This window comes from Malus domestica, chromosome 06, assembly GCF_042453785.1.
Source record: "Malus domestica chromosome 06, GDT2T_hap1".
Taxonomy (NCBI): Eukaryota; Viridiplantae; Streptophyta; class Magnoliopsida; order Rosales; family Rosaceae; genus Malus; species Malus domestica.
Window position 1 is genome coordinate 33,846,555 of NC_091666.1, and position 12,432 is coordinate 33,858,986.

The 12,432-nt window shown below is 35.4% G+C and overlaps 1 protein-coding gene across 1 annotated transcript; it reads right to left on the reverse strand.

Moving 5' to 3' along the window:
* Positions 1-8,761: 8,761 nt before the first annotated feature.
* On the reverse strand, positions 8,762-12,036 carry LOC103438023 (L-Ala-D/L-amino acid epimerase-like). Its single transcript, XM_008376561.4, has 7 exons — positions 11,366-12,036; positions 10,430-10,540; positions 10,133-10,349; positions 9,655-9,988; positions 9,467-9,528; positions 9,298-9,370; positions 8,762-9,166 (listed from the first exon to the last, which is right to left on the reverse strand). Coding segments are annotated over exons 1-7 (1,152 nt in total). The 5' UTR covers positions 11,720-12,036; the 3' UTR covers positions 8,762-9,165.
* Positions 12,037-12,432: the final 396 nt, after the last annotated feature.

Genomic DNA, 12,432 nt, shown 5'->3' on the forward strand with positions numbered 1-12,432 from the left:
TCATAATTATATTTCCTATTAATTGATATACACCATAAGATTAAGTTAAGATTTCATTTTGTCTCTGATCTCCTCTGTCTCCCCTTTCTCTTCCCAAATTTTCTCAGCCGGCTTCTTCCCCACTCTGTGCCTTTCCTTCCTTCATAAGAACAATGGTGAAAAAATTAAATTATCTTCTCCATCTATAATGAAATGAAATATATATATATATATATATATATATATATTGTAACACAGACTTGATGTTTAACAACATTTGTCTGTTCCTTTTTTTTCATTTTTTTTCCTCTTCTCATTCTCTCTCATTTTCTTCCCCAGTTTTCTATGTCGTGTGCAGTCTTCTGGCTCTTTATTTCCTTTCTTCACAAGAATATGGGGCAAAAACAAAGTCATCTTCTCCAACTATCATGAAATGAAAAAAAAAAAAGGAAAACTTCTCTTCTTTTTTTTTTTTTTTAAATTTATTTACAAAATCTGTTTATTATTATTTTTCAATTATGAGCACAATTTCATTGCCCAATAGCTATATTTTTTTTTTCATCTATCACTGAGTTGTAATTTGCGTATTTATGTTTCTCCTATACAGGATTAGAATATTTTATAGCAAACTCTAAATACAATCTTGCAGACTCACTCCATACTATCGAGTTGATCTTTTCACAATTTATTGGTTATCCTTCACTTATTTTGGTTGATTATCCATATAAATGTACCAGGGGGGAAATTTGGGAAGAAAAAGACCGGGGGGGGGGGGGAGAAGAAAAATATATACATCAAATTAATCTCATGGTGTATATTAATTAGTAGGAAAATTAATTATGAAAATTTTAAATATAAAGAATGATAAAAGAGAATAATTAAGACTTGCGCATGGCAAGTTTTGATTAGATTGTAGTACCACTCATCAAAGTCCAATGACAAACAATTCCTCATCAAATCTAATTGAATTGGTTTCACTATAAATTGGCTTCTCTTAAAATTTTAGTAGAAGTGTTTTTTGACAACCAAAAACGCTTCTAATTGCATTTGGCAAAAAAAGTCGTAAGTTCTTATGCATCATAGACGCACATTCTAGAGAAGCAACCAAAAGCGCTTCTAACTTCGAAGTGGTGCTTCTTAATGAAAGCTCTTTCAGTAGAAGCACTTACAAGCAGAAGTAATTCATATAGAAGCAATCTGAGCACTTTTCCAATACGAATTCTCATTATATATAAGTAGCACTCTACAACCACTACTATGGATAAACCACACACCGAGAGTACAACATAGATAAAATAGAACACACAAAATTAATTAAGCATATGTTAATTCTCTCTCTCTAATCCCCATTAATCATGGAACAACTGAGCAAGAAGCATCATATATCCATGTCGAACATAGAGATATAAATTATATATATATATATATTAAAAATAGTGTTGGTGTGAGGCTGCATGATGCATCATAGGTTCTAGCACTTGGGGAAGGGAGTGCCACAAGTCCTGGCCACATTCCTGGCATTTGGGGTGTTGACAAGCTTCTTCAGGTTAGGATTTTTGAGGTACTGGCAGAGGCAGGGCTTCTGTTCTTTGATCTTACTGCAGCATAATTTCGACGGTGGAGTTGAAGAGGTGATTGCGCCGGCGCAGGGGCTAAGTTGAATGGCGTTGCATGTTACCGCCGTTGACACCGGCGCTGTGGCCAGCAGTAGCACCACCACAGTGCACAGTGCAATTGCAATGTAGGAAGAATATGATGCCTGCTTCATTCTCACTCGAACTCAACTCAACTCCAACAAGAATGTCCAAATTATGAAGTATGGTTGAGTGATGCATTTGGCTTAGGCTCCCCTCTCTATTTATAGTGGAGATAAACTAATTGAATAATAACCACCGATTTTCTTTTAAAAATAGTATAAAATAATAACATGTGTGAATTAATAACAACATGTGACGAGTGGCTGAGACATAAAAATTCACTCAAAAAGTAATTGGTTGATTCAATGATATGTTAGTGTTTCGAATCAAAAAATCTCAAGGACAAACTATTTTTGCCTTCTTAGTGGAAAAGGGGACGCATATTTGTTATAATTTAGTTTACCTTTTAACCCAATACACAATCAACCACTAGTGTAGTATCTTCATTTCACTTAATGTGTGATATTTATTCTGAGTGTTCATTAAATCTAAGATCTTCTGACGTTTAGTTATACCATAAAGTATATGAGTGTGCAGAATGACGGAATTCACTTTCTTTCGATAAAAGCTACTTAAATCCACAACGATTGCCAATTTTGTAGTAAACTTAAATTTTGATGATTTGATAAGCTGATTTATTCGAGTGTCACTGAAAACTTGTTAATTTTTAGTTATATCACAAAATACATGAGTATGCAGAAAAAGAAAACAATGTGCAAAAATTACTTGTCTTTCAAAAAAGCACGTATATCCACAATGATTGCAACTTCTACAGTGAACTTATCCACAATGATTGCCAATTCTGTACTGAACTTAGAATTTTGATGAGTGTATGAAAGTGGAACACAAACTCAACCTACACTCTACAAGCATGCCCATGCGCCTTTCGGTGACAGGAATATTTTTTATAGACGTCATGGTAATGCTTATTATTTTGGGAACTTTAACGAAAAGCATCCGGTACTGTTCATTTTAACGAAAAACCACATTTTTACACTAAAAAGTCAATCATGGTACTATTCACTTTACCCTTTATTTTGTCCTTATCATTAAAACTTAAAGTTTTCAAGCCATTTTCATTAGTTTTCCTTATTATTTTTTTGATGAGTTTAATTTCAATATATATGTAGTAAAAAGACATAAATCTCAAAATTTAAACTCATCAAATGATAATAAGTAGGATGACAAAGATGCACCACCAAAATATTGCATTTTGTGAAAATTTTGGCGAATTTTAATCAAAATATTGCAGCCACCCCACATGCTTTAATCATTAATTTGACCATGCACTTGGAAATTTGTGTAATCATGCTTATAATCACTAATCATCATCACCATCCTTGATATCCGTAATGCAAATTCTATAACTCATTTTTGAGCTTCTTACAATATGTGTACCTAATGTAATAAGTACTCTCATTAAACAATTTAAGCCTCATTTTATACATATTTTGTAGTTTTTCTTTAATACGGTTAATTGCACTTACATTTATCAGTTTGATCAATCGCCCGATCAATGTATACTAGTTGTTTGGTATTCTAACAATTGGATAACCGTAAATGCAGTGTAACCGCATCATGCAAGTTTGCTTTGTAAATTCATCTAAAGAAATTGTTGGTGAAAATAATTATGTACATTGCACTTCAAATTCACTTGGACGTGAAAAAAACGAGTAGATGAATAGACTAGCTTTTTTGGATTTGATCGATTTTTTGGATGTAGACATTTGCTCTTTTGCCTTTGTAGGCGCCAGGTGTCTCTGTCTCTTTGAACTTTCATTTCATCTGAAATATGCATCACAAGCTATGTCGAATTCCTTATCTCTTGGTGGAAGACAAAGATAATCCCTTCAATTTCTAAAAGAAAGTTTCTCAATAGGGAGTCTTGATTCTTTGTGTGGCCATATAAACTTTGTCGGACATCAGAATTTTTCTTGTACTAGGTTAATATAGTATATGGGCATGCATGGATGATTTTAGGGGACATGGGTCGTTGTATTGGAGAGAGAGCTCTTTCTAATCGCTCGGGAAAGCAGTAGCCTACTTTGGGGTTGATGTCTAATCCCGGAATCTTGATTCTTTCTATCCGTCTTGTGCGGGTTTAAAGAGTAAAACTACTATTGTAGTCCGGTGACCAAATCTTATGTGTAGTTGACTTGCCTGATCTATTATCATCATTTCATAAAAAAATAAAAACGAAGTTATTATAATATAGGGATATGCTATCCACACACCCCATTTTACTTCTCACACACCCTTTGTTAATTTATGTTCGTTGATCTTCTTCAATTCATCTGATCCGACGGCTGAAAATTAGAGGGGTGTGTAAGAAATAAAAATGGATGTGTGGATATCACCCCCATAATATATGGGCATGCATGCCAATTGGCAAAGCATACTACAATCCCAACACTTTTAAGTACATTTTAGATTGTAGAGTGCTGGTAATTATCAATGTTGTTCGTGAAAAAAAGCTTATGAAATCGGCGTGAAACACGAATGATCAGGAGAGTAGTGGCTTAGTGTGGGGCATTCAAGGTCAAATTATGGGGAGTGCTCGGGGACATGATTATATGTGGGGTATTCAAATCATGGTTAATTAACTTGTTTAATTGTCATGCTCAACTTTATCTTTAATTTAATTATTTATTAAAAGGAAAGGAAGAGTTCGAAACTATTACAATAATTTAGGAGATGAAGGATATTTTGAGAAGAGATGCTCTTTAGAGAGCACATATGATGAAAGTTGTAAGCTGTGTTCGCGAGGCGGAGGGTGGGGGTGGTTATTGTCTATCATTGGCCTCTATGGTCGAATCAGTCAAGGGCCTGAGATGCGACGGATGTTAGCGGTTCAAGTCTTCAACTCGCAAATTTAGCCGAATAAGCAAAATAAGGTTTATAATTCTGTTTATACACCTAATTTTTGAACCCGAGATGCATGAACACAAACCTAACACCGTATCTACTAGAATATTGGACAACATGCAGTTGTCATGCTCAACCAATAAGTGAGTATTCTATTATTTATCCTACTTTAGTAAAGATCTGTCCTTTGATACTTGATAAATAGTGTCACAACAATGATAAGCTCACAATCACAGGTAATTCCACAAAAGTAAAGCTCATTTTTATAAATTTACTCATAGAAAATCTGTAAAACTCTAATAAACTTGCATTCTAACCACATAAACATGGAAAATTCTTCAGGGAATCTAACCTGGTTATCAATCTATTACTAATCACATTGATACCATCAACGTAATTATATGCACAGTTTGGATGGTGTTGAGATTTATGACAAAAAAGTTCGACGCAATTATAAGTAGAATCATTCAGTATTTGTTGTAATTTATTCTGTCAAACTTTCGATGTGGGGTTGAATTTTTGAGCAAAATTCAAAAAAGTTAATGTATTTTTTGAGATGTGGTTTAAATTCTGAACTGTGCTTGCGCAGACTTGAAATGCATCAAAGAAAAGTTTACCAATTTCTGTCGGACGAAGCACGTGTCATTATACCAATCTGAGCATAATGATTAATGCCGCAAGTAAGAATTATATTTTCGAACAACAAGTTACATCTCAGGCATTCAACTGCAGTAACTAGTTGAGGATTGTTGTGTTCTTTTTTCAAAATTGTGTCTACTGCGCTGTAAAAGTAAACGACTGTGAAGAAAAAAAAAGAAAAAAAAAGAGGTAAGTGTAGGATTGTCACTATGAAACTTTTATTATTTGGTACTATTTACCTTTGAAGCAACATTTTTTTAGAAGCATGTGTAGAATTGCTTCTGTTGTTTTGGACTCATGATTTAAAAAAAAAATATTCTTTTGTTTTATTTACCAAACACAATTAAGACTCCAATTTTTTAATGGAGCTTCTTTTAAAAAAATATTAAACAACTCCAAACCAGCCGTAACTATCAAGACTAGAGAATATAGCAAACGGAAAATGTTAAAGCACATTAAATCATTTTTTAATAGAGACGAGACGAGACCTACTTATATTATGAATTCCATCTCTATTTGAAAGATGATTTAGATGTGATTGACAAAATGTGATCTCACTAACATATGACACTAACGAACTCATTTTCAATCATTATTCCAAGATAGCTTTATAGGAAACCAATTTTTACCATTGACCTACCACTAGTAATCACTTCACAATAACCTTTGGATGTGATTAGATTATTTATGACGTCCCGAAACTATTTTTCATTGATTTTTAAAGTTAAAAAATATAAAAAATAATGAAAACTAATAATAGGTCCCCCAAAGAGATTTTTAGGTGTTCGAAATCTTGGAAATATCCTAAATTAATTTTAGGAAACATGTGGTGCAAGTAGAATGACTCTAACTTTGGCTTATAACAAACGTTGTAAAAGTTCTCAAAATCGATTGGAAAACTGTGAGATATAACCAATGTTTGAAATATCCTAGATATGCTCGATATTTCCACGGAAATATCCAAAAATTCAGGGAAATATCCAAAAATTCAGGATTCGAAATATACAAAAACTTACCCCATATCTGCGATATTTCCGGAAATCAGTCAATTTCCTTGATATTTCGATATTTTCAAGAAATATCCAGTTTTTGCAGACAATTTGCAAAAAGTTTGCATGAAATATCCATGAGCCTATGTATTCTTTATTTATTTTTAATTCTTTCTTTATGGTATTAGTTTACTTCAATAAAACTTGTACTGCTTTCATGACGAAAATTTCAAATAAGTTATGTATAATTTATTTTTTCTAGTGAAATGTTTTATCTTATTACTTGTCATTCAAAGGAAGTTTTTCTTCTCATATATCACATACTTATTGTTTACACATCATTAATTCTTGATTCATACGTGTGTTGTGGCTTCATATGACATTCCCTAAAAATTAATTTTAAATTTCCATGTTTTTGAGCAAATTTCCATCATTTCAATTGAAGGCAATCGATATCGATATATAATACATCCATCGATATTTCTACAAATTTGTCTATCGATATTTTTACCGATACTGATATTTTAAACACTAGTTATAACTCATAGTTTTTGTGAAAAAAAAATTGAAATTTTAGCTTTAGGAAATGTCTTGCGTCAGATTTAAGGAAAATATTGCAAGACATTTGGACGTGATCCTACCTTTTATTAGGTCCTAAAACTATTTTTATTGATTTTTAAAGTTAAAAAATAAAAAAATATCTTTAAATTTAGGTTTTAAATCTTTGATTCAAGTGTTTAAATATGAATTATAATATATTTTACACGAAAAAATATATTTCGAAGAACATAAATATGATAGTTGTTGTTATGGTAAGAGAAATAAAAAAAAAATTGCATGCGGTCCAACATCCTAATGGACAGGGTGTTATGTTTTCAATATGCGTTCCGAGTTTGAACTTCTTCCTCTAAGTTATTGTAATAGTTTCGAATCCTTTCTCATTCACTTAATACTAATAAATTTAAAACAAAAAAATAGAATAAAAGAAAAATTAACAAAAAAAAAAAAAAAATTGAAAAGGGGGATCGATATGAAGCTAGCTAAGGTTATAGCGACACACCTCAAGGAGGACTACCGATCGTATCCTTTTTTTTTTTTTTTCTCCTTTTTTCTTTTTCCATTGAATTCTTTTCTTCCTACGTTACATTATTTAGATTTAGATTTATATCCTTACTTTCGAGTTTTTTGACAAGGATTATAAGAAAATTTTCACTGAAAATACATTTTGTAGAACATGAAGATGATAGTTTGGTGTTGTGGTATGGGAAAAACGAAAATTTAACAAAAATAAAATAAAATTAATGATTTAGGCTTAGAGGGACGCAGCCCAAACTCACGCCCAAATCCAAATTTATGCCATTGGGAAGGCCTAAGGCGCAACAGAAGCAATGGAGGCCCATGAGGTTTAAGGAAGCAGTGGATGCCCTTAGAAATATATATATATATACTTTTTTTTTTTTTTTTAAAGAAGGGATTACTATATTAAAAGTTACGACTTTAGTGTGAATTCTATCATGGTTGATAGCGGCTTATAAATGCCCCACCCTTGGCAACAATGCTTCGTCTAAGCAACCTTAGTTGACCCTTGAGATTAAAATGAAACCCTACCCCCTAATGGTAGAGGCTTATAAATGTCCACCCCTGACACCCATGCTTCGTGCGGGCAACAACGGTCGACCTGTGAGATTAAAACTAAACCTACCCCCTACAAATGCCCTACCCTTGACATTTATGGATTGTACAACAAACTATGGTTGACACATCAGATTAAAACTAAACTCTACCCCCTATAAATGCCTACCCCGACACAATTGGTTTGAACGGGTAACAATAGTTAACCGTGAGATTAAAACTAAACCTACTCCATATTGATAGCCGCTTATATAAGCTCCACATCAGGAACCAATGCATCGTGCAGGCAACAATAGTTGACCCGTGCGCCCGAGTTTGCATAGTTTTGTGTGCCAATTTTTTCATGCGTTGAGCTCGTCTCGTTTTGCATGCCAAAAGTATATCTCGTTTTCCGTGCTCCGAGCCCGTCTCGTTTTCTGTGAGTGGAGCCCGCCTTAATTTACTTGCGCAGAGTGCATCTCATTTTGCAAGTTGCATTTTTTCTGCACCGAGACCACCTCGTTTAGCTTGATAGAAGTTCATCTTTTCGTGAGCGGAGACTACCTCATTTTCTATGCACCCGGGTTCGCCTCGTTTAGCATACACAAAGCATATCTCGTATTGTGTGCCGCATTTGTTCGTACGCGAAATCCACCTCGTTTTCCGTGCATGCACAGAGCCTGCCTTGTTTCTATGAGTGGAATACACACCATCTTGGGAGCACGAAGTCCATCTCGTTTTTCGTGCGCTAGGATTCGACTCTTTCTGCTTGCACAGAGTCGCCTCGTTTTGCGTGTTGCATTTTTTCATTGTAAAATCTCATGTACATGGGATTTGGAATTGAGGAAGCATCATTATCCATTGAAGTGCTCCTTCAATGATTCATGTTCTTGTGCTGCAGAAGCCTCTGGTTCCTCTACCAAACAGCCTACCAAACTTCATGTACTCTTCAATTGTAGAAAATAAACCGAAAATACGTCATTGACGTTCTTCAAATAGTACAAGTATTGTTATTCAGATTCAAAGTTCTCTTCGCAATCACGACAGTAGTAGTATTCCTTCCGGACACTGACATACATAATTCAAGACCGATATCTAATCGGATAGACTACGCAAGGTACAACAAGACTTGACGAATGGAAGTTCTAAAAAATAGAGAGGGGCAAAAAGACTGAAAAATGGATCCACATTGCCTACTTACACAGACTAATCAGCTAAAAGCTATAGCGTGGAAATTTGCAATGCCGAATGCTATTCTGATCTACGAATTCAAATGTTTCATCTTGAGAACAAACAACAGCATTTGAAAAGCTCCATCCCTGGGAGCTGTTTTCCACCCCTCAAACGCTGCTCGGAGTTTAAAATGTTGGGTTCCAAGCTTCGTCTCTGCAGATAACTCTACATGGTTAGAGCGACAAAGGATATAACAATGAACTCTTTGTTAGTTACATTTGCGATAACATTTCCCCGACTGAGAGTTAGAGAAAGAATCAGATGGCAAAGATTTTACGACTTACCAAGCAATATTGTCCCAGTGCAGAAATCCACCATGGCCTCTGGCATTTCTGAACTTATAAACCGCACCCGAAACTAGCCACAAAATGAAAAAAGATAACCAAGGGCTCGATGATAAGCATAAACCAACGGATGGCAAAATGCCTTGAAGTTACAGAGAAATCGCAATACCTTCGTAACCCTCCAGAACCGGATCTTCTGATAGCAGCAGGGGCGTGTCTAGGTCAACAAACCTGTGCAGAATGCAAACACTTACTGATGGATGTGGAAATAGAAAGCGAAAGAATTTCAGGAAACTAACAAAACCAGCAGGAAATGCAAACAATTTTATCTTTTATGGAAAGGAAAATGATATTTACTTAAAGCACCCCATGCCAGCAGCAAGATGGCCAGCAAAACCCATGGCCAGTCTAGTCTCGACCATACCACCAATCATCAGATCCAATCCCGCTGCCTTCGCTACCTCGATGATTTCAAGGGCTCGAACAACCCCAACTTTAGCAAGTTTAATATTAATTACATCAGCAAGATTTTCTTCCACTATTTTCTTAACATCAGCCAAACTTCGACAGCTCTCATCAGCTGCAACTGATACTCCATATTTGTCTTTCGCAACGCGGTAAACATTTCCAAGGCCTTTCCAATCATCTCTATGAACCGGTTGTTCGAAGAGAAGAGGACTCACTCCCACCTCTGAAAGTAAAAAAACAAGAAAATATTTCAGAAACTCATTCATAGGGTTTTTCAGAGTTTTTTTTACTTTTCTAAGGGGAATCAATATTCTGTTTGCAGACACACATGCTAATAATAGTAACTTCACTTCTCTGCATCATTTACCATGTAATTTTTCAAGAACTTGGATAGCTTCATCAGAGTTATATCCTTCGTTAGCATCCAAGATAAAATAGCAATCAGGGTGAACATCACGTATAGCTTGAAGGACTTCTATGTCTGAATTCAAATTCTTTCCCACCTTAAGCTTTAAGGTCTTAAATCCTTGTTCACGGTACTTTGAAGCTAATTTAGCAGCTTCAGCTGCAGAAACAATCGGAATCTGCACATATAAAGTTCAGTCCACATTTCACTGTATAAAGCAAATTTTAGTTGCCAGAGTTACTTGAAGAAGAGCTTAACTGTTATATCAGTAATTACTGTGTTTGAAGCTCCACCAAATAGTCTCCACAAAGGGACACCGATACTCATAGAAACTGCATCGATAATTGCCATCTCAACTCCTGCCCTAACCTTGAATTGAAATACCAACATATAAGATTTCGAAAACCCTTAATAATGCTATACATAAAGATATCAAATTGCCAAACAAGTAGTTCTGCTGATTTTCATCAATAATTGCATATGATTCGTGTGATCAGGATCGAAAATCCAAACAAAATGCTTGACTTGAGAAAACCAAGTTTTGTACAAAGCCTAAACTTGCTCATACTAATCACACTCAACTCAGTTAAGCCTAAATGTTACAAGTTGGGGTGCAAAATGTGAACTTTCCACGGAAAAACCATCACTCTAACACTACTCCCATTTCCTCTATTCTTTTCCCTACATTTTCTCAGCAAGCAAACAAAAGATAAGATCTTTATACCCAAATTCCAACTAAATTCAACACAAAAATTGTTCAACTCACAAAACCACCACATCCAATCAAAATACAATACTCAAACACCAAAACCAACAAATGAACCCTTCACTCTAACAACTGCATAAGATTCGCGTGATCACGATCGAAAAGCCAATAAAAAAGCTGACGTAAGCAAACGAAATTTTGTACAAAGCCAATAAAAAAGACAGTTCTCAAAGCAAAGGAAAAACTTGCTCCCACTAGGCACACTCAACTCAGTTAAGGACTTTCCCGGGAAAACCATTCACTCTAACAACTACTCTCACTTCCTCTATACATTTTCCCTACATTTTCTCAGCAAACAAACAAAAGATAAGATATCTATAACCAAATTCCAGCTAAATTTAACTGCAAATTTATCCAATATCACAGTAAAAAAAAAGTAAAACCCAATCATGTAAGCGTTAAAAAGTAATCTTTCCACTCATACTCACAGAAGCAAATTCATATCCAGGAAGAATCCCACCAATCTCCCCCAAAACCGAACCCAACGTCATCGCCGGACTGCGAAGCAAGAACTCGCAGGCCTCCTTAGCCTTAACCATGGCTGTCTGCTGATCCTCTGCAGTCACAAAGGGCAAGATCGGAGTTTCACCCCACCCCACGCACCCGTTACTCAACTCAACCCGCACGGCCACATTCTCCACCCTCTCCAGACGCGAAGTCGCAATCGTGAACGGTGCAGTCAGCGGCACGTTCAGCGGCCGGTTTTCTGCTCTCTGCACGTTCACCGTGAAGGTTTCCAGCAGATTGCTGAACCCAAAAGTGGTGGGGGTGACCAGAGCCATTTTTGGGGTGAATCTCGAAAAAGGTTTTGGTTTTTTGGGGTTTTGAGTGGAAGGAGGAGCGGAGCAGAGGAGCAGAGAGTTGGTAGGTGAGTGGAGAGAAAACCCAATTCGATAGGGACTCGTGGTGTTTGCTCTTTAGCTACCGATTATTGGTTCACGGACCTCTGGAGGGCTTTCATTGGTTTGTGAGGAGCATCTGCATAGCTGCCTTGAAATTGTTCTTCTTGTTGCACAGAGCTTCAGCAGACCAGAATACGACTGGTGGCAATTTTTTAATTCAAATTTTGATTTTTTTTTTCATTTTTTCATGTTTCGATAATAATTATTTGAACTACTGTTTGTAGTTTGTCCTTGTATCTTTCTGTGCTCACCGTGTAGTGGTGGTCCTGGTGGATGCATCTGTGTTTACTTGGGATTTCCTTGTTGCGATAAATTAGTGTCATATAAGTTATTTTTTTTGGTAAAATATTATGAGCGATTCAATTTGTTTTTAGATTTTTATTGAAATTTTATAAAAGTTAGGATGCTTCAAACATTACAAATTATACTACTTATTTGCCTACAATTGAAGAAAAGGTTCCTAACTTTCAGTTTTATGATTCCATTTGGTATGACTTTATCTATGGATCCATCAACAACTATTTGAATGCAAGGAAAGAGTTAATTATGATTTTGAAGCCTTATATCTTTCGTGAAAGTTATGTAGGTTACTA